Genomic DNA, 25,476 nt, shown 5'->3' with positions numbered 1-25,476 from the left:
AAGTCACTCAACAATAGCACTAATTATTGACTGTGGTATGTTTCACCAGACCACAGATTATTGTTCACCACTAAATCATCACAAAAGTCACAAAGGCAGGCATTTCGAATTTACAGCTCACCAATCTATTTCACATTTAAAGCGAGAGGCTGAAATGAAAAAGACGAATGCACAAAGTACATAGTAAAAATACCATGAGAGCAACTTGTTTGTAAATGAAGTGGAACAATAAATGGGAGAATTTTCTTAGACGAGTACTGTCTATTCGGACATTTTCGCCGGATGAGCAGCACGAGCTGATAGTGCCTCTCCGCGGATGAACACTAGGACGTCCCCTGATAAATTGACACCAATCAGACTTGGAAAATTTTAGCTCTGAGCTATAAGCTCTGCCGTTGCCTCTCCGCGGAGAGTCATTGTCGTCACGAGACAAATTCAAACAATCAGACTCGAAGAAAATTTAGTGGTGAACTATAACTCGTCATGGCGATAGCATCCAATGTCGCAAAGCCAATAACTATATAAATAATTGAAAGTGCCCGTAACCCTTATTATAAACAAGTACTAGCTGTAGCTGGATGATAACGCCATTGTGCACGTGAAAACGATTCACAGAAACCTGTTTTTCTTTTTAATGTTAAAGCGGCCCTGACTTCGAAGGTAACACTAGGAATTCCAAGCAGAAGCCACAGCTGGAATGGCTTCGTCAAGACCCGTTCGTCTTTTGTCAAGAAAAAAATATTTACAAAGGAACTGGCGACTTGAATGTTAAAGAGGAAGACATCAAAAGAGCCATCAAGTGGAACGAACAAGAACCAGCTTGTCGAGCTCAGAATCTGGTGAACAAAGTGCTGAAAGGTCAGCCTGTAAAAATGATTGTGATTGGGGGATCAAATTCAGCGGGTGGAGGAATAACCAATCACAAACAACTTTTTCATCAACGTTTCTCTCAGTGGTGGAACCAGGTCATATTTCCGAATACTGGGTCAAAACTGATAGTGGAAAATTTATCACTTGGGGGAACAGGAAGCGACTTCTTTGCTTTTTGCTTTCATAATTTACTGCCCAAGGATGAACATCCAGATATAGTGGTCATTGAGTTGTCGGTCAACGATTATGGATATCTACACGGTGAAACAGCTGTACCAATGGAATTGTTGACTCGACGGGTGTTATCGCTTCCATCTTTTCCGTTGGTTTTGTACGTGAGCTTGGTTGATGTAGTCAGTAAAAAAGGCGAGTCTCTTAAATACATTAGAAATCCACATTGTCATAACCTCGAAGATTTAGGGCAACGTCAACTTGCAAATTACTATGAGATAACACTCCTAAGCTGGCGTGATCTACTTTGCCCAGTAAATTCAAGGACTGGAAATCAGCAAGCTTGTATACGACCAGGAATGGTGAATAGAGATCATTTGCACATTGATATAAAAGGACATGCCCAGGTCGCTCTAATGATGATTCGATACTTCCAGAAAGCTCTACAAAGAGAAGCATCAGTCACTGCTTATGGACAAGAACCACAGTGTATTGATATGGGATTGAGCGCTCCTTTGTTTGCAGATTCATCATCGCTTGTTACAGAGCCACTTTGTTGGGCTTACATCACCCCAGCTTGGGGCAAGTCTGCCATTTTTCAGTCGCTTCAAGTAAGGCTGAAAAGAATGCATAAATTCAAGAAACTGAAACTGGAAAATCTTGAAGCAAGGATGGGATATAAGGGTAAAGATGATAGAACGGATGCTTTTGGAGGTTGGATTGCAGCCGGAAAAGGCAGTTTTCTTGAATTTTCTTTCGATGTGCCTGTGGGATACACAAGTTCATCTAACAGATGTTCTGTGGCGATTGTTATCCGCCGGTTGACACAAGATGCCGAAGAGTTAAAAATATGGCTAGACGACAACGAAAGTGATGCCGTGACCATAACGGGAAAAACGTTTGGAAGAGTCCGTTATCAAACTCGGGTATACTTTGTGGCTTCAAACGTCTCTCAGGGGCAACATACCGTCAGTTTTGAGGCTACAGGAAACAAAGCGACTGGGCTTTTAATAAGTGGTATCGTGCTGGGTCCGGCTGGTATTGATGGATTTCGTGGTTACAGGCCAACTGGTACACTGGAAAAAGTTTGGACTCTCGAAGACTACGAAAAGTATAAAACAAACTTGAAGTAAATAATTAACACAACTTTTCAAGTATGCATTGCTTGTACCACCCATTTGTGCCAAAGGACGAAAGGTGAAAAATAAGAATACTAAGCTAGACGTTAAGTCTCAGATGCAGAATGTAGAGTAAGGTTATAGTAGGAGATCGTTGATAGTGGTGCTTCGTGTGCTCCATGAGAAGCGACTAATCCCATCGCTGCAGTAAAGAAATGTTTTGTTTTTGATTTGCACTATTTTTTGTACAAATTTAGTGTCTGATCTAGAGCGTGCCATCGCAGGATTAGCGCGTTTCGAGAGAAGGTGACCCCCATATATTCGTCTCCCGGGTCAACAAATATTTGCTGTTACTTATTAATAATTTCCATTTGTTTCCCAAGTCTTTTAGAAACGGTTTCTCTTTCGTTTTTTTAGAGCTGACAGTATAAGACAGCGCGAGGTTCACATGTGTTTATTACACGAAATAATAAAGAAAATGGTTGTAAAAGCCTACGTGCTGATTCCTGGGACTAGTAGAACGATTCCCAAAGAGGGTCCATTTATTAAATTGCACGTGCCTTATTCATAACCCCGTACCTTCCTCGACCGATGAAAAAGTATATATTGTCTGATGCTGCTCTCATTTTGCTTGTTTATTATGTCGAAGCAGAGAAGAATATTATCATCCCTTGGTCGAAAAAAACAATACAAACAAAGACAAAGACCGCAAAGCGGGAACACTGACGATGTTAATGAAGATAAATCCACTGAAAATGATGAAATCGAACCAAAGGCTAAAGCAGCTAAGAGAAACTTTCAATCTATCTCGTTGGAAAATACAAGTACGATGCGTTCTATTTCCATTGAGTCAAGCCAAGAAACTCCCTTCACTTATGGCTGCATGAATTACAGGACTGAAAAGCTGCAGAAATCTTCCTATGTAAGTGTCACGGCCGAAGAAAGTACTGACATTTCGGTTTCGAAAAAAAAATGGTGATCTATGCAAAGTTGATATCTGATTGTATTATTCGTGAGACTCATTTCCTTACAAACTTAACTGCTGAAGAAGAACTGTGGACAGCTTCTTGTGTGTCGGTCATACATATTTTATTTAGTCGCTATTGATTTCGCATTCGAACTATGACAACTAGACCTGTTGCAACCTATCATGAATTTTCGTTCAAAATACAACAAAAGTTATCGTTTTTAATCTTATCTGAAGACTTTAAAGTAAAGTGCTTCGGTGCCGATTTAAATGTTGAAGGAGAGAGTCATTTGATTGTTCTTATGCCTTTTCGCACACAACGAAACAGAGCGTTAGTTTTACAACTTTTTCTATCTGTAACTTCTACTCAACGAGGAAACGTTTTCTGAACTGTGGAAATCCCATCATCTGTGTATGGAAGAAAAGGGGTAAAAAATTCTTTAAATACTATCAAGTAGAAAAAAAAGCGAAAAAAGAAAGTTGGCAAAAAATTCTTCAATCATTAATAATTTAATGAACAGATTATCTTGTTAAAACTACAAGTAAATTTGCGTATTTTTATCATTGGTTCACATGCAATCACTAATTATTTGGGCGCCAGACTGTTTGATAACAGCCTTTTGCATTGCTTAGAACTTTTAGGTTGGGGATTTTAGCCAAAATTTTACGAGCATATTGAAATCACGTTAACAATAAGATTTCGACCCGTCATTCCGCTAGGTTCTGACGTTTTGACGTTTACCGACCGACGCTTTTAGAATAGAAATCGAGTTATTGGGGGTAAATTAGAGCCAGGGGAAAGTATAATTAGCTAGAATTAGCGGGAACGTCGAGTTAACCGAGTTCACGCCAGTGGGGTTTTATTGTCTCACGAAGACCCTGAGGACGAGTTTAAAATGCAGGTAGCACCTGCTCAGGGCGATAATCAAATAATTGAAATATGCCGCGCACTTAGCAAATAAGCCACTTCAGGTTTGAAAATGTTGGTGATTTTGCTGTTGTTATTAGGTACTATTTGTCCTTGTTACGCTAAGGCAAGAAAGGAAGGAACGACGCTGATATCCGGGTAAGCCTTCAGACACCGTGTTTGTAAAACAATGTTGATAAAACATGACTTACTGACTTAAAACCAACACACTCATAATAACGGTCGGGCATATCATATTGTCCGAAGACATTATCTAGATTAGTTAGAGACTGCTTCTTTGTGCCATATGGGTGGGTCTATGATGGAGCTACAGCGCCTTCTGTAGATATGCTGTGCAGCTCAACTGATCAGTCTGGAAACAGCAGACTTCGTCACAATTGCTGCGGGTGAAGGTGGATGGTGGTTTAGCGCTTTCTGTACATATACTGTGCAGCTCAACTGATCAGTCTGGAAACAGCAGACTTCAGGTGAAGGCGAAGGTGGTGGGCTGTTGTGACTAAGTATTGACACAATATATAGACTACTTTGGTTTTCTGCCAGCACAATTCCATGCATATAAGTGAAATATCTATATATCAGCGTTGCTTGATTTAACAAATTTCACGCAGTACCACGTCGTTCTCGCAATTTTCTTTCGTCGCTAGAAATTCTCGCTCGAACTATGAGTGTTGAAACCTGATGCAACCTTTCATGAATTTTCATTCAAAATACAACAAAAGCTATTTTTTACTCTTACCTGAAGACTCTTATGTAAAATTTTTCGATGACGATTTAAGTGTTGAAGGAGAGAGTCCTTTGATTGTTCTTGTACCTTCAGTTTTACAACTTTCTTCATCTATCACTCCCACTCGAAAACGTTTACTGAACTGTGGAAATTCAATAATTTGTGTATATAAATGAGAAAAACGCTAAAAAAGAAGTTACGAAGACTTCTCAAACTCATAAATTCGTATGACCGACACGAAAAAAAAAAAAAGAAAAGAAAAACTGGTATTACAAGAGACGTTGTCGCATACTCGACGGCCGCTACAATACAAAAGAAGGAAACGAAAAATTGGTATTACTCAGTGATTACTAGAGGCGTCGTCGCATACACGTTTTAGTTTCGGTTTCATTGGCACTCTATCGGCTGTTAGTATATTTCCTCAATAGATTAATATAGAGATTCTGTTGATGTGATTGATCGACGATCGCATCACATTCTGCTATAATCACCTCGCGAGAGGTGATTATAGCGGGAGCACTAATTTTCAAAGTGACCGCTTAGCGATTTGTCGGATGGTTCTGAGGAAGAATTAAATAGGATGAAAGAACATGCAATTCTGAAAGGCACTAAAGAGCAGTTAAGTCCGGGGTGACACTTTTCGAAGGCAAGGTATGAAAATTTTGCTAGTTGTAATAAAAAACATTTGTAAATTGCAGTGAAAATGTTATGGATGTTGATGGCTTAAAATGAAAACAACAAATTAAGTTAAATTCACGCAAGATTTCTTTATTTAACAGAATGATTTTCACCAACAAAGCGAATTTAAGACAAACAAACAAACAAATCGACATTTTTCAAACTGTTCCTGTTTTACTCTGATAATCACCTGAGTAATTATACTAAAACAATTATTCGCCTCAGGCTCAGTAAACATTGGTGAATATTACCATCGACTTTGTCTCGGGGAATATTTAACAATTATTCCATGAGCGCGCGTTGGATATGAGATGGTAAATAGCAAACGAGGCGCGAAGCGCCAATTTGGCTATAACCAATCTCATATCCAACAAGCGCGAATGGAATAATTGTTAAATATCTGAGAATACAGAAATCATTTTGTCTTAAGGAATAAAAAGTGCTATGAGCACCAAAAATGTTGCCAATATAGGCTGGACATATTTTGTGTTTGACTTTATACATAAGGGTGCATACATCTTGCAGGCGTCTGTTCTTTAGTGTTGGTAGCTGGGCCCTCTTGAGTAATTCTGCGTAGGTTGCGTGATGGTCTTTGTACACATCCCTTAAGCCTCTCTCTTGGAGTCTTTCTATCTTGCGCGAATCGCTGGCTTTACAAAAGTGCTAAACTAATCGACAATACGTCAAGTAGGATAGAATCGCTGTTTTAAACAGCACTAGCTTGGCACTTGTAGGAATTAGATTTCTTAGTCGCATAAGCACTCCTGTCCTTTGGCTGGCCTTCTTGCAGATTGAGCTGATATGATCAGTGAAGTTAAGGTTCGAGTCTAGAATTACACCTAAAAGTTCAAGCTTAAAGTGTCATACCGAACTTTGTGGCTTTTATTGTTGTTATGTTGAGATGGCATTGTCTGGTATGTCTTTCTTTTCTTTTTTTTTTTTGTTTTCATTTTTTCCGAAGAAACTTTCGCTTCCCGCCGAAAAAAGGAATTCAGCTTAGCGACACCTGGGGCAATCGTTTTCCATATAAGGTCAAACTAGGGTATATGAGCTGATACCCGGGATTTAGTGAAACAATCAGAACGATAGAAGTACATTATCCGAGGCTGAGAATTTAATAATCACCAATATTTACTGAGCCTGAGGCGAATAATTGTTAAATAGTTGTCCCGCGTAAATTGGATGTTCTTAAAACAAATGTTAGCTTATATTATATGCTCCTTCTAACAACATAAAATTTCTCTAGGGGCAATTATCAGGCCGATAGTCCCGAGGAACACCCTTCTTTTAGAAATTTAAGTCACGCTACACATAGAGTGCCTGTAAAATTTATTGCCTATTCTTGCCATCTGGTTAACACATCTCCACCAGGAATACTAAAAATTCATGATAGCAATAACAGAAACAATACAAAAAAAAAAAAAACAGAACATGCGCACCAAGTTAGAATGAAATATGACCAACTATAAGTCGCTCAACAATAACGCTAATTATTGACTGTGGTATGTTTCACCAGACCATAGATCGTTTAATTGTTCACCACTAAATCATCAAAAAAGTCACAAAGGCAGGCATTTTGAATTTACAGCTCACCAATTTCACCCTTAAGGCGAAAGGCTGAAATGAAAAAGACGAATGAACAAAGTACTTAGTAAAAATACAATGAGAGCAACTTGTTTTTTGTAAATGAATTGGAAGAATAAATGGTAGAACTTTCTTAGACGAGTACTCTCCATTCGGACATTTTCGCCGGATGAGGAGCACGAGCTGATGGTGTCTCTCCGTTGATGAACACTATTACGTCCCCTGATAAATTGAAACCAATCAGACTTGGAAAAATTTTAGTGCTGAGCTTTAAGCTCTGCCAGTCTCTCTCCGCGGAGAGTCATTGTCGTCACGTGATCAATTCAAACAATCAGACTCGGAGATAATTTAGGGGTGGACTATAACTCGTCATGGCGATAGCATCCAATGTCGCACAGTCAATAAGTACAATCAATTGAAAGTGCCTGTAACCTACATTAAAAAAAGTGCTAGCTGTAGCTGGGTGATAACGCCATTGTGCACGTGAAAACGATTCACAGAGACCTGTTTTCCTTTTTAATGTTAAAGCGGCCCTGACTTCGAAGGTTACACTAGGAATTCCAAGCTGGCATGGCTTCGTCAAGACCCGTTTGTCTTTTGGCAAGAAAAGTATATTTATAAAGGAACTAGCGATTTGGATGTTAAAAAGGAATACATCAAAAAAGCCATCAAGTGGAACGAAGAAGAACCAGCTTGTCGAGCTCAGAATCTAATAAGCAAAGTGTTGAAAGGTCAGCCTGTAAAAATGATCGTGATTGGTGGGTCGAATTCAGCAGGAGGAGGAGGAATAACCAATCACAGAGAGCTTTTCCATCAACTTTTCTCTCAGTGGTGGAACCAGGTCATAATTCCGAATACTGGGTCAAAACTGATGGTGAAGAATTTATCACTAGGGGGAACTGGAAGCGACTTCTTTGCTTTTAGCTTTCATAATTAACTGCCCAAGGATGACCAGCCAGATATAGTGGTCACTGAGTTGTCGGTCAACGATTTTGGATATCTACACGGTGAAACAGCTGTACCAATAGAATTGTTGACTCGACGGGTGTTATCGCTTCCATCTTTTCCGCTGGTTTTGTACGTGAGCTTGGTTGATGTAGTCAGTAAAAAAGGCGAGTCTCTTAAATACATTAGAAATCCACATTGTCATAACCTCGAAGATTTAGGACAACGTCAACTTGTAAATTACTATGAGATAATACTCCTAAGCTAGCGTGATCTTCTTTGCCCAGTAAATTCAAGGACTGGAAATCAGCAAGCTTGCATACGACCAGGAATGGTGAATAGAGATCATTCGCACATTGATATAAAAGGACACGCCCAGGTAGCTCTAATGAAGATTCGATACTTCCAGAAAGCTCTTCAAAGAGAAGCATCAGTTACTGCTTATGGACCACGATCACAGTGTATTGATATGGGATTGAGCGCTCCTTTGTTTACCGATTCATCATTGCTTGTCACAGAGCCACTTTGTTGGGCTTACATCACCCCAGCTTGGGGCAAGTCTACCATTTTTCAGTCGCTTCAAGTAAGGCTAAAAAGAACGCATAAATTTAAAAAACTGAAACTGGAAAATCTCGAAGCAAGGATGGGGTATAAGGGTAAAGACAGTGATAGAACGGATGCTTTTGGAGGTTGGATTGCAGCCGGAAAAGGCAGTTTTCTTGAATTTTCTTTCGATGTGCCAGTGGGATACACAAGTTCATCCAACAGATGTTCAGTGGCGATTGTTATCCGCCGGTTGACACAAGATGCCGAAGAGTTAAAAATATGGCTAGACTACAACGAAAGTGATGCCGTGACAGTAACGGGAAAAACTTGGAAGAGTCCGTTATCAAACTCGGGTATACTTTGTGGCTTCAAACGTCTCTCAGGGGCAACATACGGTCAGTTTTGAGGCTACAGGAAACAAAGCGACTGGGCTTTTAATAAGCGGTATCGTACTGGGTCCGTCTGGTGTTGATGGATTTCGTGGTTACAGGCCAACTGGTACACTGGAAAAAGTTTGGACTCTCGAGGACTACGAAAAGTATAGAACAAACTTGAAGTAAATAATTAACACAACTTTCCAAGTATGCATTGCTTGTACTACCCATTTGTACCAAAGGAAGAAAGATGAAAAATAAGAATACTAAGCTAGACGTTAAGTCTGAGACGTAGAATATAGAGTAAGGAAATAGTAGGAGGTCGTTGATAGTGGTGTTTCATGTGCTCCATGAGATGAAACATGAGATGTTTTGTTTTTGATTTGCACTATTTTTTGTACAAATTTAGTGTCTGATCTAGAGCCTGCCATCGCAGGATTAGCGCGTTTCGAGAGAAGGTGTCCCAAGTTTTTTTTAGAAATGTTATCTTTTTCGTATTTTGGGGCTTACAGTATAAGGCAGCGCGACTTTCACATGTGTTTATTACACGAGATAATAAAGAAAGTGGTTATAAAAGCCTAAGCCTACATGATGATTCCTGGGAACTGGGAGAACGATTCCCATAGGAAGGGGGTGGGAGTCCATTTCTTAAAATGTACTTGCTTCATTCCTAATCTCTTACCTTCCTCGAGCGATGAAAAGGTATATATCGTCTGATATTGCTCTCATTTTGCTTATTATGTCGAAGCAGAGAAGAATATCATTCTTTGGTCGAGAAATCAATACAAACTAAGAGCAAAGACCGCAAAGCGGCAACACTGACGATGATAATGAAGATAAATCGACTGATAATGACGAAATCGAACTAAAGGCTAAAGCAGCAAAGAGAAACTTCGATTTGCATTGAGTCAAGCAAAGAAAATACGTTCACTTGTGGCTGCATGAATTACAGAACTGAAAAGCTGCAGAAATCTTCCTTTGTAAGTGTCATGGCAGACGAAAGTACTGACGTTTCATTTTCGAAAAAACTTGTGATCTATGCAAAGTTGCTATCTGATTGTATTATTCGTGAGACTCATTTCCTTACAAACGTAACTATTGAGGTCGAACTGTGCACAGCTTCTTGTGTGAATTAAAAAAATGAAAAAAAAAATGTCCTTACAGCCCGTGGTGTACCTCTTCTTAAGGTAATGAGTTTTGGTAGTGATGTTGCATCAATATGACAGGAAGAGTTGAAAGTGTGAGCACCCTTCTGAGAAAGGAAAAACCCTTTCATGATTAATATCCATTGCATGGCACATCGGTTGGCATTGTGCATTAGTCAAGCAGCCAATAATGTTGAAACAATGGAGAAGTACAGGCAACTGTTAACAGATTTGTATTATCCTCAAAACAAACCGTTGGATTAAAGGCCATCCAAGAGGTTCTTGAGAGCTGAAAGTTGAAGATGAAGGAAATGCATGCAGTTCGATGGTTTGCTTTCTATAGTGCTTTAGAATATGTGTACAGGTCATGGGGTGCGCTGGTCACTTGCTTTGTCAACCATTCGTATGATGCCGGCTCAAAGGCAGCAGGCGTTTTTAAGAAGCTTACTCAAGTTGAGAATGTGGCAACAATGTACTACCTTATGGATGTTATTCCTTGGCTAACGCAACTGAACCAAATATTTCAGAAAGAGGATTTTGACGTTTCCATCGTCCGAGCATGTATTTCCACCCATCTCAAGGAAATTGGCAAAGGGGGAAAAGGTGAAGGCCCTTACACAAAGAAACTAGCTGAAACATTGAAACAGGATGATTCTGGTTCTGATTCCTTCCAAACAACTTTTTTGGCCCTTTTCGAGTGAATACTAAACTAAATAAATCTTGTGTTAAGGACGGTGCCTCCCAATAAGGAAGTATTTTTGTGTGGTTTTTGACTATACGGGGAAAGTAGATCTTAGCAAGGGATGTTGGAATCCAAAAAGAAAATTGGGGGTAACAACGCAATTTTTTAGAGGTAATTAAGCAACAATAATTAAAAAAAGCTGTAAAATACATTTTTCCAAATTGAAACTTTATTATTTCTGAAAAATGCATGGTTACCCCCTTTTTGGATTTTTTCTTTTTCGTTTATGAAGAGCACTTGCTAAGTTCTGCTTTCTCCGCATACTTTTAAACCGCGTAAAAATACCCCTGTATTAGTAGGCGCCAACCATAGGAAACCCGAGTATCTCGAGATGCGCAGAACGTATGCGCAGTAACAAAAGTAGGCACTGTCCTTAAGTGAATTATCTGGAGAAGGAGCTTATATTGGTTTTAACAAAAAAATTTCTGTGATGCAGTGTGTGCTTTTGGAGTCAACTTACGTTGCTTTCCTCTGATATTCGTACCCACCACACAAGATTCTTTTTCTCTGGTAACTTCGACGTTGACAACTCAACTCCTTTGCAGGCATCATCCCGAACAAAATCCCATCTTCAATTCGAACCAAAAAAAATATATAATGTGGTAAGGTAATTGTACTTTTCACGAATGTATAAACAAGTTGTGCATGTAAGCATGACTGAATGAATCAAATAAAGGTAAGATATGGAAAAAAATTGCTGTTTGAGCACTAATATTTTAAAGAAGAGTTTCTTAACCGGAATAAAACGAAATGACCGAGGCTGCTTCGGTAAGACGAGCTCGAAAGCAGATGCTCTCGAGGTTGGGACTTATCTCTTTAGGCCAGGGTTTGATCTTCTAACGTACCGAGATAGAAGCCCTTTACTCGGAGCGTACAGCTCCCGTACCTCGACAAATGACCTGTCTGCCTACTCATCTGTCGTATCCATAAAAGAACAGCTCCCCTACTTAGCATTTGCTGTGGCATTTTCACAGATCGGTCTATGTTTAGATGTGCACTATTTCATGCGAAAATCTATATTCGGTTCTCATGAGAATTATACAAGACTTAAAACTGATTAGTAAGGCTCCCGTGGGAGAGAGCCCGTACGTCAGTATTGCATTAATCACGAATGTTAGACGCCATTGTCTATTTTTTCTTAAAATGCAGAGAAAAAGTGCAACGTACACTTTAGGATGTATTTTTTTAAGTTCTATAATAATTAAAATAACCTTGTCGCGGACATGTTGTAGTTGTACAGTAGTTTTTAATTGTTTTGTTTGTTTGTATTTGTTTCATCCCTCTCCTGTCGCTAAACCATCTCATAGTAAGGCTGTCGGCTGACGTCTAGATTCTGAAAATAAAACGCAGCGCCACCGTCCATATTGAGGAGTTATGTAAAAACAAAACCTCTGTGAAAAATTGTACGCAGAAAAGTCCCGACGATACCGTTTACTCAGTAGTTTTCCACAGGATACTTTCAGTTTCATACCGCGTGATTATGGAGAAATCATCCGAAGACCAAATGTTAACAAGTTTCACCTGTCCCAGTTTCAGTTTTAAGTTTTACCCAATACAGATAAAAAACGTGTTGCATCAAATTGTCTACGATATCACGCCCCGTTTAAACGGTTTCACCATTTGGTTCAACATGCCTTCAACACTTTTTTTAACCAAATGTTGGGGGCGTTTGAACAGGCCGTTCAACATTGTTGAAAGCGTGATTAAAAAATTTGGAAAGCTTGTTGAAAGCGTGTTGAATCAAATTGAAATCGGTTCAAACTTTCATTCAATACCATTCAACATTTCCTTTGTTCTCGACAATGTTGAATGGTATTGGAGCCGTTTGAATATTCCGTTCAACATTTACCCAACATCCCGTTTAACTTTTGGTGAACGAATGTTGAAACCGTTTAAACGGGCCTTTACCTGAGCAAAATCGTATGTCTCATCTCGCGGTTGCCGTGACAACCAAGAGATAAAAACCACCAAAAACGACAAAATAAATGAACGCATAATATCGTTCTTATCAGGAATGCATGTAAACCCTGTAGGAAATAAAGGAAAGCGACGGAGGCCAAAATATTAATTCAACAAGGTTATGGCTTTATTAAGTCACACTAGAAAATACTACAATTTCAAACTTGATTTAGGATAACGCCAGCAAATTCTTCGTTACTTTCCCAGTCCGCATTTAAGTTTGGTGAGTCGGATGACATCTATCATGCAAGTAATCCGCCGGCGGAGATCCTTAATTTTATTTAGTTATTACTCAAATAAGAACGATTTGTCTGCTGCAAGGGACACAAGAAACTTCAATGTTGTCCGTGACTCTAAAGCTAATTATACTGGTATAATGGAGACTGGTATACGTTATGCGATTGACCGTGGTTAACAATTCTATGTTTGGTTTGGTTTTTGCAGGACTCTACAAAAACATTACAACGTACTCAAATCAAGGATTTAATACCAATCAATAGCAAAACTTAAAGCAAGCTTCATCTATGTTTCGTTTGTTTTTCCGCCATCATATAGCGGTCCATGTACGTTCTTCCAATTCTAATTATCTAATATAAGCGTTGGCGGTCACTTGCCAATGTCGTAATAACTTTGGTTATACTCTACGATTAAGTACCAAAAAAGACATCGGTTTATTGTAGATGGTGATACTGAATTACTTCATCATGGACTTCCTTCGATTTCCACTTCGCTCACTATCTTCCAACGCAAGCTGCCATGCATGGATCACATGCTTGACACAGATGTCCTCAGGAATTTCATCTAAACCAGGGAAGTCTTCTTCGTTTTCATCCAAAAACGTCCATAAGTACTCTTTCAGGCTATAACAGGAGAAACAAATTTAAACATTTTACACTTAACCCTCAAAATGATCTGTTGTATCCCTTGAAGGCCGCATTATTGCCCCCGGGGATCTTTGTGGACCCATTTTAATCATAATTTGGGCCAAGACGACCCCTACAGTCATGATGCTTTGTGGCACAAGGCCTATTTAAAACCATTACAAACTCGGTGAAATAATCCATCAAAGTAAAAACAGATCACTTGAACTTACGGTGTAAAAAAATGAGTTAACAACAATGAAATATAGATTTTTCTTTCGGTTTCAAACCGTGACCTACTTTATTTGAATGCTTGTTATAAGCAAAGGTTGGAAAATGGTCTTTTGCAAAACACGCTTCTTGCAAAATATTAATTAAATTTCATGGGCCTTGCAGTCTATTATTCTTTTCCGAAGCAATCCCAGAGCCGTCATGATTTCTTGGGATGACGACTGAAGACCGCTCCCCATTAAAATTATTTACCAGGTCCTACACATCTAATCTACATTTTCAGCACAGCTGATAGAAAAACAAAATGGAACAAAGAATGACTAGCTATTCTTACATAAGGAGTTATAATAAAATGATTTTAATGCTGTTCCTAAGATTTTAGTCCAGTTGAAAAATAGTTCAATTGCTTTAAAAATCCAATGGCCCGTTTCTCGAAGGTCCCGATAACACGCCGGACCTCATATGTAGTCTGTTGTCAAATTCGTATTATATCATTGATACCAGTTTTAAATGCAACGTGCCTGCTGTATTCCATAAAATTAGGAATATTTTCAAAGTTAAGTAATATTGAAAACACGAGCAGCAGTGTTTAATCGGGATTTAAAACCATAAGTGTCAAGGCGCAGCCGAGTGGTTTTAGACCCGATAAAACACGTGCTGCAATTTTTTTGAACGGCTTCAAAAACATTCCTGGAAAAGTGTGTGTCAAGAGAGTTCATAACAATGATGCTTTTGTGAACATTGGAAATTAACATACGAAAAAAACATTAAACACCGCATACTAATAAGGAGGAAGTTTTATCGGGTTTTAAAATCACTGCACGTGATGTTTTAGCGACCATTTGATAGGTCAATGGGCTTAAGAATTATTAATATGTTTTTGAACTTTCAATAAACAATTGAATCCCTTGCGAGCAACATTCTTAACATAAAATAGTTCACAGGCCTGGTAAGTTATCAGGACTTTCGAGAAACCATACGCAATGATGCTCTGTCGGCATAAATCAGTAGCCGTGTTTAAAGAACGTTTTTACCATTGGGGCTCTTAGTCTGTTCAGTTAATGAGCATTCACAATTCTAGGCAACTTTGCTTTATGTTGAATGCAGTCAAGTGGCTATGCGAAGGGTGGAGTAGTTTTGTGACCGGGATGATGAACGAACACCGTCCACGGTGGAGAGTAAATTCGCTTGTTTGGCTGTCACCGCCAATCCAAAATAATGCATTGGAAAGTTCGAGGGAAGGAGCAGAAAGTTTGTCTCAATTGCAATTGCAACCTAACTCCCTGAAGTTAAGATAATCTAAAATTACAAACAGTATCTACAGCATTTGCAAAATGGTATATTGTGGCAGCCATAACTTATTTGAAGTTATTTTTTTTAGTTATTTTTTACTAAATGCATCTCTTAACCTCATTTCTCCGACTCCTTCATCCTCCTGGGGAAGCCTTGAAATGATGACTTCTACAAGTTTACTCAAAAACAATTCCACGTCAATTTTCCTTAAAGCTCCACTGAAACGCGTCATCATTCTAGTTGATATTTCTTTCTGAAAACATTCCGGGACTTGAGGGAAGGGATCCTACAGTGAGAACAAAATGAAAAAATGAAACTTGTCTAGCAGCAGCGTATCTTGGATACTTCTACAGATAAAACTCTATCCTGAGGCACAAGTCGGCGGAAGTTTTGAAACGCCACCCTGAGTTGGGTTCTTTGTACAAAAGTTGCCAATCTTGCACCCGTAATGCATGCCTAACTGAGTTGCTACACCTACAAACGATAGGTGCGTACCATTCATTAATTATAGTTCGTGTAAATCGCTCACCACGCTCGGGGATCGTTCTCTTCAGGTGGCCGCACCTAAATTATGGAACGATCTTCCATGTACATTACAATCTCGTTCCCAGAGGCTACGCTCCCTTTTGGTCAGTACCAAGAAAGCAAGGCCTCTGGGCTAATCGAAATCTGATTGGCTAATGCGCTTGCCTAAAACGCGAACGCGCCCTGGGGACAAGATTGTGTACATTAAGGAACTTCACATCTGTGTAAAATTTCAAGAAAGCAATCAAGACCTTTTTATTTCTATAGCTAGTCAAATTTAATCTTTAGTTTTAGCTTTTTATCATCGTTGTGCGCAACTGAAAATTTTACATTGATAATTGCGCAGTAGAAATTAATTATTATTATTATTATTATTCCGTCACAATGGCCAGACCCTCGAGATAATTATGTTTCTAGTCATAGAAATAAATCATTTCATACCTGATTATTTTTGGAAAGAAGCTTTGCGCGGGCAAGCGCAAGTGTACCCCAAAGATCCAGAACGTGACTCAGATTGCAAGACTGTTGTGCCTACGGTGAAAACAATAATCAGTAAACATTCACCAAAGCCTTGGAAAGAAAAAATTGTGTTTTTGTTTAACAAAAACAAACAAACAAACAAACAAACAAACAAAAAAAAATAAAAACAAACGTGGTAGATATACTCAAACGCCGAAACAAGGTCAAGTGTTTTTTTTTTTTTCATCCAAACACTGCACACTAGGTAGACTAAGGCAGACAAGGCAGAAATTAGAGCACATAATAAAATTTAATGATATACTCATATTTCAGCAATATGGTACAATTTACACAACTAGTATGAGATCATTTGAACTCGTGCGACATACAACGAAACGCACAGTTGCTCAAACAGAGCCCACTTTTCTTCGTAGAAGGAGATTAAAATATCGCTTGTTTAAGGTACTTTCGTTCAAATCTTTTGACGTCTGATTAGACCATACCGACCTTCTTGCTCTTCAGTTTTGCCTTAAGCAGCAAAACTTTGCTGCAGTAATCGCTGATTTTCATTTCTGGGCTCCCGCCAGCTGTAGACAGAAAGCCAATGACGATTTCAAGGGTTGAAATCACATCGGAAACGTCCCTGAGGTCCTTCAACTCCGAAAGGATCTGGGTGCGTATTTGTCCTGGAATAAGTTCCTTGAGATATGTAGAAAAATAAATTTAATGAGGAAAACAAGGAAAAAAGGAATCACCGAAGGAAAGAGTTAACAAAAATGAAGGGGTAAATAAACAAATAAATAAATAAATAAATAGCAATAACCGAAAAAGCCAAAAACAAACAAACAAAGCAACTGCTTGGTGACACAAAGGCAAACTTTGCTCATGCATTCCCACGTATAAAATTGAACAGAATGATCGGCTACTGAAGGCTTACCTGTGGAATCTTGGATTTTAACGCAGCAAAGGAATAATCATCCCGGGCGTCCTCACGAAACATAAAATCTTCCACCTAATGAAAAAGCGCAGAGATTAGCAGTACCTGTGAGAGTTACATTGTTCCAACAAGGGTTTGATGAAGCAAATAAAGCTTAAAATATGCAGTCAGCACTGTTGCAATTTCATTTTGCGCCTCTGCCTACAAGCATGATTCACCAGTGACAGCTAGACAAAAGAATTATTAACAAAAAGTACGTCAGCAACGCACCCGAGAAAGGGCGTGTGTAATGGAGGATATTCGATGATAGTGAATGCAATCCTCAATGTTGCTAACACTGCTATTGATGACCTGCTTACATTAATTTGATAGTGAGGCGTATAGGAAAATCGAAGGTGAGCGATCATAACTGCACATCCCTTCTGACCCAAGTTGATGCAAAGTTATTTAACGTTACCTTAAAAGTTCCTGAATATTGAGCAAAGGACTGTTGCATAAAAATTACCAATGCCCAGTGTGTATGTTATAATGGGTATCACAGCACCTAACTATGAATTTTCAAGGCGTTTACAAAACGCCTTTTTCCCGTTGCCAAGGCAACATTAGGATGAAGAATCGAAGGATAAAGCTAAATCAGAATTAAAAGTATACGACAATATGACAGGGAAAGGAGGCCAAGAAAGCTAAGATTAAAATAAAACGACGACATATGAAGGCCAACAGGGAAACTGAGCCTCTTAAAGATCAAGAAGATACTATTAGGAAACAGTATCTTAGAGTCAAACAACTTATTTTAAAGTAATTAATTATTTCCAGCTGGAGTTGATTTCTCATATTGAGCCACCTACTTCAAACTCCACGTGTGGTCTTCCTCGTATGAACCGGTCAATTATCTGTTTTTCAAGGGCCTCCCAGTTGTACTGCAGAAGCGTTTCTTTTCCAACCTCCAAGGAGTAGGAGCAGTTGGCTAGCATCACAGGAAGCAGATCCTTTTCCGCGTCATAGGCAATCAGTTGCGACGCGGAAACTTCCGAAAGTGAAACATCACCACCAGTGGAGCTATCATTAAACATAAAGTTGACTTTCACAATTATTCCTTCGATCGAGGGCGCGTTAAAAACATGACATCAAGAAAACACTAGTCGAATATTTGTCAAATAATCCTCTCCTGAATATTCATAATGATTTTAGCCGTTTTACAAAAAATGTACAGATAACAAATGGCTGTGAAGGTTGAGACAGAAAAAACTGATCTCACAACTGGTTTGCTAGCGGCGCAATAAAAATCAGCTCACTGTGTTGGAGACTATATTCTAACTAATTATGTTTGTTTACAGTTCGAAGTGGGAGAATGTCCTGCTTGCCCGGGGCAATCAAAACCAAAACGCTTTGTTATAGAAGATTGAGGTCAATTTCTGAAGCATGGGTGGGTAATAAGCTTGGATTAAGTTAGAGGTAATAAATAGAGGAACGAAACATCAACATCAACAACCACAACAACAACATAAACAATAACAACACTGACAAGAGAAAAAACAACAACAATTAGCAACAATAACAACGACGACAACAACAACAACAACAAAGGCCCAAATAACAACAACAAACATTAGCGACGACGACGACGACAACAACAAAAACAGTTTTCTCTGTCCAAAGCTTTTCATTGTAATGTTTAATTTTTATGCCTTTGGGCAAAACCCTGAAGGGTGGCCGTTCAAGTAAAAGTTATCAAACATTACTTTTGATTGGGGCTTTTCGTTTTCCTAAAATTTCAATTTTGCACTGTGTGCTCAACAAAAGGGTTAAAACTAAATTGAAGATACCTCGTACTCCAACTGCGGTACGCGTCAACAAGTTCATTGTGTGCATTGACTAAGAAGAACATCAATCCCTTGCAACATACTCCAGGACCTTCACTGGCAGGTAGCAATACAGATACGGTACAATTTGAATCAACAGATCCTGAGCACTCTTCTTTGGTTGGAGCAAAACGCCCTAAGACAAAGAGAAACAATAATGTTGTTGTTTCTTTAAGAGCATCAACCATTTTAACAGGACTTGCTCTTTATGAAACATTCAATTAACAGCAAATGTCTAGAACTAGTAAATAAACGTGTTTCTTGCACAAGTAAGTAAAGAAAGTAAGTAAGAACTTTATTATTATAGTGTTGAAGTCGCTAGCACACAATGTATACTGAAAGCAAAAGCTCAGCTTCATGTATTCATTTTAACTCTAGAGTCCATTGCGAAATGTTTATCGTCTTCTGTAGCGTCATATTTAAAACAGGGAACAAGGCGGAAGCAACATGTTAATAACCGACTGTGAAGATTTAACAAAAGAAAAAGTTATAATGCCGAAAAATAACCTGATACCTTGTGAACTTAACTCATGACGAACAAGGTCCCATGCAGTCCTGAAACTTTTGAAGAGCTTGGCAACGTTGTCTCTCTGGCCTAGAAAAGGAAAAGAAATACTCTTCTCTTAACATGCATACTTAACTGCGATAATAAGTGAATGATTTGTTTTCGGAATATCAGTAAAAATGTATACTCTTAAAATCCAACGTTTAGGCTATAAAGTTAGTTTTCCTCTGGGGAGGGAAAAACAAAAACAAAAACAAAAAAAAACAAACAACAACGAGAACAAAATAGAAGATATCTTTATCCTGTAATTGGTACAACTTTCTGGTTACAAATCTATTTTCAAAATGCTTCATTGCATGACAGAAAATAAGTCTTGCGAAGTTTATCCATTAGAAGTTCCCTATGTTATTCAAGAAACTTAGAAATGTTTCTTTTAGAATACACATCTATAATTAAAGCAATTACGTACTATGTAGCAAAACGTGTTGGAAAGTCGATCAACTGAACGCTCCTCGGGTTTAAGGTTGATCACGATTTATTCAGTAGTAGCACTGATTTTTACCGGTTATCTTTACGATACAGCCGTTAGGTGGCTTCAGCCAACACATACGACGAGAATCATTCAAATTTCAAGATTTACCTAAATCCTGCTTAAAACAACCTGATTATTTCCTTTATAAAACTGTGCTTTGTTGCAAACAAGCTGTGTACTGAGTAATGTAACGGTAATGAACCTTTGGGAAGTTCTTGCATAAACTCCCGCATCTTTAACTGGTTAGCTCTTTCTTTGTCGATTCGTCGATAAAGGCGATCTGTTAATATTTTCTGCAACGCCACTATGTCCGGCAGGAAGCACAATACACGTAGTTTGTTCTCCTACAGCGAAATCATGGTAACAAAAATGTTAAATATTTCTCTTTACTTCAAAATAACTTCGGACTTTCTATTACTAGCCAAAGGTGCGACAACTCAGTTTTTCTTTTCAATCTGCGTGGCTTAAGTTAAAAATGTTATCAACGAATGAAGATAGGAGTAGGGTCTAAGAAAAATAATAGCTTATAATGAGAATAAGTAACAAAAATTTAAATACTTCATCGGGACTAATAATCACAAGAGGGTTGATATCGATCAAACGAGAAACACTGAAGAGGAGGTATGATATTCAAAAAAGTACCAAATGACGTTACAATAGGCCAGACAGCCATTTCCTGATGAGTTTCAAAACCCATCATCAACATATTTCGAGACAATTGCAGTAAAATGTAAATAAATTTTGGTACCTTCCTTCTTTTAGAAGACATACAGTTTTTCATTTTGATTGTTTTACAAATGACAGCTCAAGCTCAATGAACTAGCAAAAGGTCCTGAGAAGTTGAAATTCGAATTACCTCTTCAAGGAACTTCCTAAGAATCTTACAAGTAGCCATGTCCGACTTCACATCTTGAAACTGACGGATGACGTGTTCAACTGTCACGCGTGTTCTGTACCTCCAGAAGGCCGCATGCCCGGGATGGATGTCTGCTGCTGTGCGGGGCGGAGGAGGAGCATCCACCTCATATATCTGTTTCATGAGTGGGTCATTTCCTGCAGTTTAAGTTAAAAAGCCACGTATTTTAAAACGATTTTAAAAAAACTCTTTGACATTTGCTCATTTGTTGTAATTCATATCATGGGTGTTCGTATTCGTTGTAGTTTCAAGAAAGAAATATGGGGACTGTTCATGAGAGCAAAAGTAAAATTGAAAGTTCGCGCCTACAGTCTGACTTTTCACAAAGAAAGATCTCAAGATCTTGTTGAGCAGAGAACTGCCATCCATGTACGCATCTAAAGCTGTTGTCTCAGCAGTTAAGCAAACTGCTTGAGATACATAAATGCAATGATATTTCATCTATTGATTTTTAATCCCCATTTCACATATACAATAAAATTATTTCGCATATTTCTTATTTGTACATCGTCTACGGGTATTGTACAAACTCAAAAGACGTCGACCAGCCCTCAGTTCTTTAAATAACTCAGACGGTAGAGTACTGATTTTAGTTAGTCCTTAGCTGTCCTTGGAACTATGTGATGCTCTTGCCTTTTTTTTCTATTATCCGTGACCATAGCATGCGATCATTATTTCCTGCATATCACAATCTTTCAATTTCATTGGCCATTTGAACATGGCGTTTTAAAAAAGATTGAAAAAAATGTTGTTAAGCAGAGAGCTTAGAGTGCTTGCAGTAACCCTTTTCTCTTAAGTTTTTTTTTATGAGATTAGTCTCTGCGAGGGCGCTTGCAAGAGCTGGCGATGTGATCGAGCAAGGATTGTGCCACCTCGTGTCCTCCATAATTTACCTTCTCACCGAAATTTCACACCTATCCTTCCTTCAAGCCACGACGGATTATTTCTAGAGAGAATCAGTATTTAGGGATCTGCCAGGGCCCAGTTGTTCAAAGCCCGATTAAGCTAATCCTGGGTTAACGTGAACTTTGATTCGTGGATTAGCCTTAATCGGCTTTTGAACAACCGGGCCCAGAGTTGTACTGAGAAAGATGCTAAGAAATAATTACAAGTCAACAACGGGACAGTGGACATTACCCAATCTCCTGTCGTTTAGAGACACAGCATAGAAACCCTGCAATCGTTCCTCAAAGTTCTGTTAGGGGAAAAGAAGATAACGATTATCATATAATGAACTTTATTTTATTAAAACCATTAAACATTTTTCCCTTGTAAAATTGTGAAAAATTTAAATGGCTGAAACACTTTTTCGACTAATCGGTCATCTTCAGGGTAATATTAAATGTAAAACGCACGTCGCTAACATTATACTACGTTGTAGCACGTGGAAATAGCTTTGCGATGAAACAGTGTACCTGAATGTTGAGTAAACGCTCTTCTTGGCTAATTAGTAGTTCCTTGAGGATCCTGCGATTCGGGTGTGACTTTGCTGATAGGGTCTCAGTCCAAATAAAGGTGTGAAAAACGTTTTTACCAACATGTATTTTATTTTTCATATCACCCTGAAGATGACCGAATGGTAGAAACCGTAAGGCGTTTCTTTGTTTTATTACTCGTTTTTTCTAGCTATAAAGCAGTGATGAATCAGGTTTGTTCTCTCTTAATAGTGGCTTTTAGACATAACATGTTTACCTTCCAAAAGGGATTAACAAAGACATTCACAAACTCTTTTTCCCAGTTCCTCCTTCCATCTTTGGTGGACCACATTGACGCTCCAGCGCTATCAGGCAATCCTGAGTAATGATTTGAAAAATAAAACACCATCAACACTCCTTATAAGTGAGTTAAAATTTCACTAACGAACTAATTTAAAACAAAAATCAAGGACTGCCTAAACTAAAAAAATATTAATAAAACTAAAAAAAAAAAAAAAAACAAAGCTGGTTTCCATAAGTGATTAGTAAAAAACTACCCTGACTTACTCATTGTGGCTCGTTCCACGATCTCGGATAACACGAGATGAACCGCGAGCAGCACCTCATCTTCGCTCCTTCCCGAGCTGGTGGATAAATTTTTGACATCATTGACAAGGTGTTCCCAGAGGAAGTCACATACTTCATCCGCTTGAACGTCGGATACAATCAACTGTCTTAAGACCTTTAGTTAAAGATTAGAAACCGTGAGAATATGATAATGTGTTTGTTAGAGTAGGCGATTATATTTTCACCATGAAGGAGAAGTTTTACTACGATTTACTAAGGTTGAAAACTAGATAAATAGCCTGATCCCTCAACTCCTTAAATAAGCTGGCCGAGTATTTTAAAAAATTTAACAAAGCCATGTTTTATTCCCTTTCATATTTCTTACCTCAGGTTGTCGGTAACCTCCTGCAAGCATGGCTGAATGCAAAATCACTCTCAGTAAGCTAATCATTGCGAGAGAAAGATCTCTTTCTGCAACTGTCTTCTGAGGGTATCCTAAGATGTGTCCTTTGTTTGAACGGTCGACTCTTGAAAAAAAGGGAACAATTCCTCATTAGGAAAAACGCTTCACCTCACTTCACTTTTATTCAATAGATGCTCCCTCATATAGATATACATGCACCGCGACGGACAGTGGTCTACATTGATATTAAAAACTCACGGAACTGGCTGTCCCCGACAATGTCCACGACCCGTTGTGGAAGAGAATTCCAATGAACAATTGTGCGGGGAAGAAAACTGAATTTATAAATGTTAGTACGGGTATAGGGCGGGACATAGTGTTGACTATGCATGCGTTTAGTTTTTCGGGTGGACCTATCGAGGGAATCTAAGGTCAGCGAGGAGAGATCTGTTCTTGCTGAAGGATCCTAACGTCACCTAAATAACAGTTAAATATTTCGCTGTTTCGATATCAGCACCCAAATATTTCGCTGTTTCGATATCAGCACCCACTAAGGAATTGTAATACCTGGTTGCAGGTTTGTTGGCCTGAGCTAATAGGTGTTTTAAACCTCCAATCACCACCGGCTCAGGGCATTCAGGACAGTTACGCTCCTGATCTGGTTTTCCGCACTATAAGAATAAAACAAAATAAAATAAATAAAATAAAAAAGGAAATAAATTAAGCACATGATAGAAGGTTCGTGTAGATTGGTGTGGTGAATTTCTTTTTTCAATGACCTGCTATCGCAGCAAAGAAGTTAAAGCCTAATAATAGGTTATGTCTAGCTCTGAAAAGAGTACATTATATTGGCAACATTAATGACAATTGATATCTTCAATCATTTTTATAGAGCAAATGTGATTTTATCGAGCGCTACTGACATCAAAGTGCTAAAGAATCCTGCAGATGCACAGATATTATTTTTATTGTTTACTTTTTGGGCTGAGCGTACCTTTTTTTACTCAGGAATAAGTTCTTCAGTCTGTTTAGAGTTGTCGATACGACTGTCGTTAGAGAAAGATTGATCTTATCTATTTGGAACTAAGATTTTATCTTTTCCTACAAAATAGAGTATTTATGATCCAGAGTGTACTTACATCACCAACGAAGTACCGATGGCCATCTGGACACTCTAAACAAGAATAACACATGGAAAAAAAAAGCAATCCATGAAATTGTTGAACGAGACCTCATCTATGCCTCAAAAAGAAACAAAATTGCCGCAGCTGCAAATTGAAATGTGAAACTTGCTTATTATTGTAATGTATAGCAGAAATAGATAACCTGAATTGAAATTGTTTCTGCTTGTCTTAATCACTTACGAGGAGAAATCACTTACGCACTTTTTGCTGCTTCGTCGGCCTTACGTTAAAGTGAAAGCATTGTGTCGAGAGAGAGAAAAAGAGACTAAGTCGTTTTATATTAGCGTCCCGTATGTAAAAAAAAAAAAAAAAAAAAAAAAAAAATAATAATAATAATAATAATAAAAAAAGAAAGAAAGAAAGAAAAAACGCATTATGACAATACACTAAGAGGAAAGGCAATTAGCGAGGCCTTACTTACGGTAAAAAGCACCACTCTCTTTTAGGGCCGAACTGGCCTCAGGAAAACTGTCTTCAGGCATAGTCGGAAAATAAGAATCCTTCGAGATAAGAAATTTTAATATCAGTCTACAGTTTTTAAACTGTAATACTTGGAAAAAACGCGTTCTTTTTATTTTTAATGCAGATGGACGCACTTTATTGAGTTATAAAGAACCATACATTAGAATCATTACATAGAGTTACAAAGAACCAAAAGTAACAAAATTGCAATTCGAATTTAATTTTGGCTATTTGTGACTGTGTCTAGTATTTTAATGCTAGAAACAGTATTCTATCGCAAGATCTTTAGTATCAAACAGGTTTTATTGTTTTGAAGCAGTTTTACTATGTTTCCTTCCTGAATGGATCGGATTTAACCATGCAAACAAATAGTTCTAGCCATGCAAAACACAACAGTTTAGTGGCGGAAAACGCCGGTTTTCTCAGCTAAAATATCTAATCGCGCATGCGCTTCATAAGTGAGCCGACACTGATTTTTAAATTTACTTTTAATTGCCATGATGCATAAGTTATTGAATTAACAGCAATAGAATTAACTTGCGTCGCAATTTCTAACAAAAACAACAAATTAAAA

At 38.3% G+C, this 25,476-nt stretch overlaps 2 protein-coding genes and 1 pseudogene across 5 annotated transcripts in view; 2 read left to right on the top strand and 1 right to left on the bottom strand.

The window, feature by feature from the left end:
• Positions 1–620: 620 nt before the first annotated feature.
• LOC146479001 (uncharacterized) lies at positions 621–2,567 on the top strand. The gene has a single exon (XM_085111147.1). It carries the CDS (start codon positions 873–875, stop codon positions 2,172–2,174), a length of 1,302 nt encoding a protein of 433 aa, XP_084967273.1. The 5' UTR covers positions 621–872; the 3' UTR covers positions 2,175–2,567.
• A 1,386-nt stretch (positions 2,568–3,953) lies between these two features.
• Positions 3,954–9,143, top strand: LOC146479000 (uncharacterized; annotated as a pseudogene). Its single transcript, XR_014864970.1, has 2 exons — positions 3,954–4,192; positions 7,569–9,143. The product of XR_014864970.1 is annotated as an uncharacterized LOC146479000 (transcript).
• Positions 9,144–12,858: 3,715 nt separating this feature from the next.
• LOC146478999 (E3 ubiquitin-protein ligase rnf213-alpha-like) overlaps positions 12,859–25,476 on the bottom strand; it is a 73,064-nt gene continuing 60,446 nt past the window's right edge. For 2 of the 3 annotated variants that reach the window (XM_085111200.1, XM_085111201.1), the window contains exons 66-82: positions 24,862–24,940; positions 24,396–24,430; positions 23,824–23,927; positions 23,239–23,380; positions 22,854–23,028; positions 22,564–22,664; positions 22,009–22,066; positions 20,812–21,008; positions 20,158–20,299; positions 19,433–19,513; positions 18,883–19,054; positions 17,905–18,115; positions 17,057–17,131; positions 16,627–16,818; positions 16,102–16,191; positions 15,252–15,421; positions 12,859–13,611 (exon numbers count right to left, since the gene is read on the bottom strand). In XM_085111200.1, the coding sequence (XP_084967326.1) occupies positions 13,446–13,611; positions 15,252–15,421; positions 16,102–16,191; positions 16,627–16,818; positions 17,057–17,131; positions 17,905–18,115; positions 18,883–19,054; positions 19,433–19,513; positions 20,158–20,299; positions 20,812–21,008; positions 22,009–22,066; positions 22,564–22,664; positions 22,854–23,028; positions 23,239–23,380; positions 23,824–23,927; positions 24,396–24,430; positions 24,862–24,940 (2,190 nt within the window). In that variant the 3' untranslated portion in view covers positions 12,859–13,445. The remainder of the gene's footprint in view (positions 13,612–15,251; positions 15,422–16,101; positions 16,192–16,626; positions 16,819–17,056; positions 17,132–17,904; positions 18,116–18,882; positions 19,055–19,432; positions 19,514–20,157; positions 20,300–20,811; positions 21,009–22,008; positions 22,067–22,563; positions 22,665–22,853; positions 23,029–23,238; positions 23,381–23,823; positions 23,928–24,395; positions 24,431–24,861; positions 24,941–25,476) is intronic. The other variant, XR_014864980.1, reaches the window with a different exon arrangement.

Source organism: Pavona decussata, unplaced genomic scaffold, assembly GCF_977016875.1.
Source record: "Pavona decussata unplaced genomic scaffold, jaPavDecu1.1 SCAFFOLD_61, whole genome shotgun sequence".
NCBI lineage: Eukaryota > Metazoa > Cnidaria > Anthozoa > Scleractinia > Agariciidae > Pavona > Pavona decussata.
This window is presented reverse-complemented; position numbering and strand designations above follow the sequence as displayed.